At 42.1% G+C, this 2,698-nt stretch overlaps 1 protein-coding gene across 1 annotated transcript; it reads left to right on the plus strand.

The window, feature by feature from the left end:
- The first annotated feature begins 432 nt into the window (after positions 1-432).
- On the plus strand, positions 433-1,888 carry BAG5 (BCL2-associated athanogene 5). Its single transcript, XM_010291764.1, has one exon. It carries the CDS (start codon positions 433-435, stop codon positions 1,783-1,785), a length of 1,353 nt encoding a protein of 450 aa, XP_010290066.1. The 3' UTR covers positions 1,786-1,888.
- Positions 1,889-2,698: the final 810 nt, after the last annotated feature.

Consider the following 2,698-nt stretch of genomic DNA (forward strand, 5'->3'; position numbering starts at 1 on the left):
GCTGTGGGGCCTGTGCAGGGGAAGGCAGCCCAGCCCGGGGCTGCGGCACCCCGAGGGCCGGTTTTGCCGGCGTTTTTCCCTTGGGCTGCGGGTGTCCGGTTTGTTCTGAGATGCCTTCAGCTGCGGAGCAGGTGCGGAAGGGGAGGGAGGAGGCTGAAGGTTGTGGGTAAACGCCAAGAGCTGGTGGTGTGGTAACTAAAGGATCACCGCTGCAACCCGAGCAGGAGAATGAGGTGTGAAACGATGGAGGAATGGCTATGGAATATCAGCCAAGTGGTTTATTGCTACTGCTAGTGACGTTTAAAGTAGCTGTAATGCTGAAATGCTTCAGGATGGCATGAAAGTTGTGACGTGCTTGCATAGCACTTTATTAATCGCAAGTCTTGTTTCCACATTCCTTGTAGTTCATCTGAAACTGGACGAAAGAAGAGAATGGATATGGGGAACCAACACCCATCCATAAAACGGTTGCATGAAATACAGAAAGAAGTCAAAGAGATTGAACAGCAAGTGGTTGTCTTCAGTGGTCTGCCTACTGATCGAGATTACAAGAAGTTAGAAAGGAGTCTTACTAAACAGCTTTTTGAAATAGATTCTGTAGACACCGAGGGAAAGGGGGATATTCAGCAAGCCAGAAAGCGAGCTGCTCAGGAAACAGAAAGGCTGCTTAAGGAACTGGAACAAAATGCAAACCATCCACGCAGACTGGAAATAGAGGCTATATTCAAGGAGGCACAGTCACTTGTGGAACGCGAGATTACACCTTTTTACAAAGGAGGTAATTGTATAAGTGACGAATTTGAAGAAGGTATTCAGGACATTGTATTGAGGCTTACCCAGGTGAAAACTGGAGGGAAAGTTTCCTTACGCAAAGCAAGATACCGCACTCTGACAAAAGTATGTGCTGTTCAGGAGATTATAGAAAGTTGTGTAAAACAACAGCTGTCCCTGCCACTCTCTAATGATGCACATCCTTCTGTCTCCAAAATTAACTCTGTAATGTGTGATGTGAACAAAGCGAGAGGAACTCTTATTGCGCTTCTAATGGGAGTGAGTAGTAATGATACCTGCAGGCATCTATCCTGTGTGCTTACAGGCCTCATTGCTGATTTGGATGCTTTAGATGTCTGTGGTCGCACAGAAATAAGGAATTACAGAAAGGAAGTAGTGGAAGAGATCAATAAACTGCAGAAATACCTGGACTTGGAAGAAGAAGCAAATTCTACTCATGCTTATGATTTGGCACAAAATCAATCCATTCTAAAAATAGAAGAGATCCGCAAGAAAATGAAGGAAGTTAATTCTTTACTTTTAAAAACAGAGAATGCTTCCGATTTATATTTGGGATCCAAAGCAGAATTGCAGGGATTAATTGCTCACTTAGATGAGGTAAGTCCGGGAAAAAACCCTTGTATTAGAGAAGCCAGGAGAAGAGCAGTAATTGAAGTTCAAACTCTCATAACCTATATTGATTTGAAGGAAGCGCTTGAAAAAAGGCAAATGTATCCTGAGCAAACTGCTGCCGAACATCAGTCTCATAAAGCAGTTTGGACTGTTCTTGGAAACCTGTCTCAAATTCAGCAGGAGGTGATTTCATTTGATGGAAACAGAACGGATAAAAATTACATGAGGTTGGAAGAACTTCTTACAAAACAACTTCTAGCACTTGATGCTGTTGATCCACAAGGTGACGAGCGGTGTAAGGCTGCCAGAAAGCAAGCCGTAAAGCTTGCGCAGAATATTCTTTACTATCTGGACATGAAGACAGATGAATGGGAATACTGAAACAGCTGTGGCCTAACACAGAAGAACATTTTTTTTCCTTTGGCACTTTATGCAGATCATTGGCAGCACATAATAAAAGTGGTGTGTTCTGTGCTTGCTTAAATCACAGAGATTGCATAAGCAGTTGACTTGGGTATATGTCTGCTAGCCCACGCAGTCACCCACTTGCCATGGCAACTGTCAGTACACCATCAGCAATTCTGGTCATTGCTATAAGCAAAGAAGTGTGATTCTCTGAAGGAATGGCTTAATACTTGATCAAATGGCTTCTTTATTTTCCTGTTTTTGTTTTAATAACTGTGCAATGTTCAGTGAATGCAGATTTTTTAAAGATGCAGAAACTTCCTTATGGTACAGTACTGGCAAAACTATTTAAAGACGACTGGACATGAAAATTAGTACTCAAGCATGAGGCTCAATCCAGCAACTTCATAGCAATCTGGATATACTCTTAATGTGCTGTTACAAGAGAAAGTATTAAGGGCAAAAAACCTGCTGCCTCTTGGGTTGTGCCTGATTTATTCCATCCGTCACACCTTTCTGGGTGTTTAGATTTCTCAGTTCATGGAGCTGTAATGCCAACTGCAAATTAGCATTTACATAGGCAAAGCCAATTATGTCTATTTTTTGTAATGCTTGAGCCCTCTGATATGCAAAAACAGGTCTTTTGTTGGTGGAAACTCTTTCAAATTATTGCTTTAAGGTACTGAGACTTGGAGAGGAGAATCTGTACATATATACTGACCAGATAAATGGGATTTCGAGGATTTCACACTGCCATCCATAAACCCCTGAAAGCTGCAGTGAATTTTACTTAGTGGCTGGTTAGGTGTCTTTTTAAACTCTGTTGTTAGATCTGGTTTTGACTTTCATATTCAGTGAAAACAGAATTTACTTTGACGTGAACGAGCAT

This window comes from Phaethon lepturus, unplaced genomic scaffold (genome assembly GCF_000687285.1).
Source record: "Phaethon lepturus isolate BGI_N335 unplaced genomic scaffold, ASM68728v1 scaffold16007, whole genome shotgun sequence".
NCBI lineage: Eukaryota > Metazoa > Chordata > Aves > Phaethontiformes > Phaethontidae > Phaethon > Phaethon lepturus.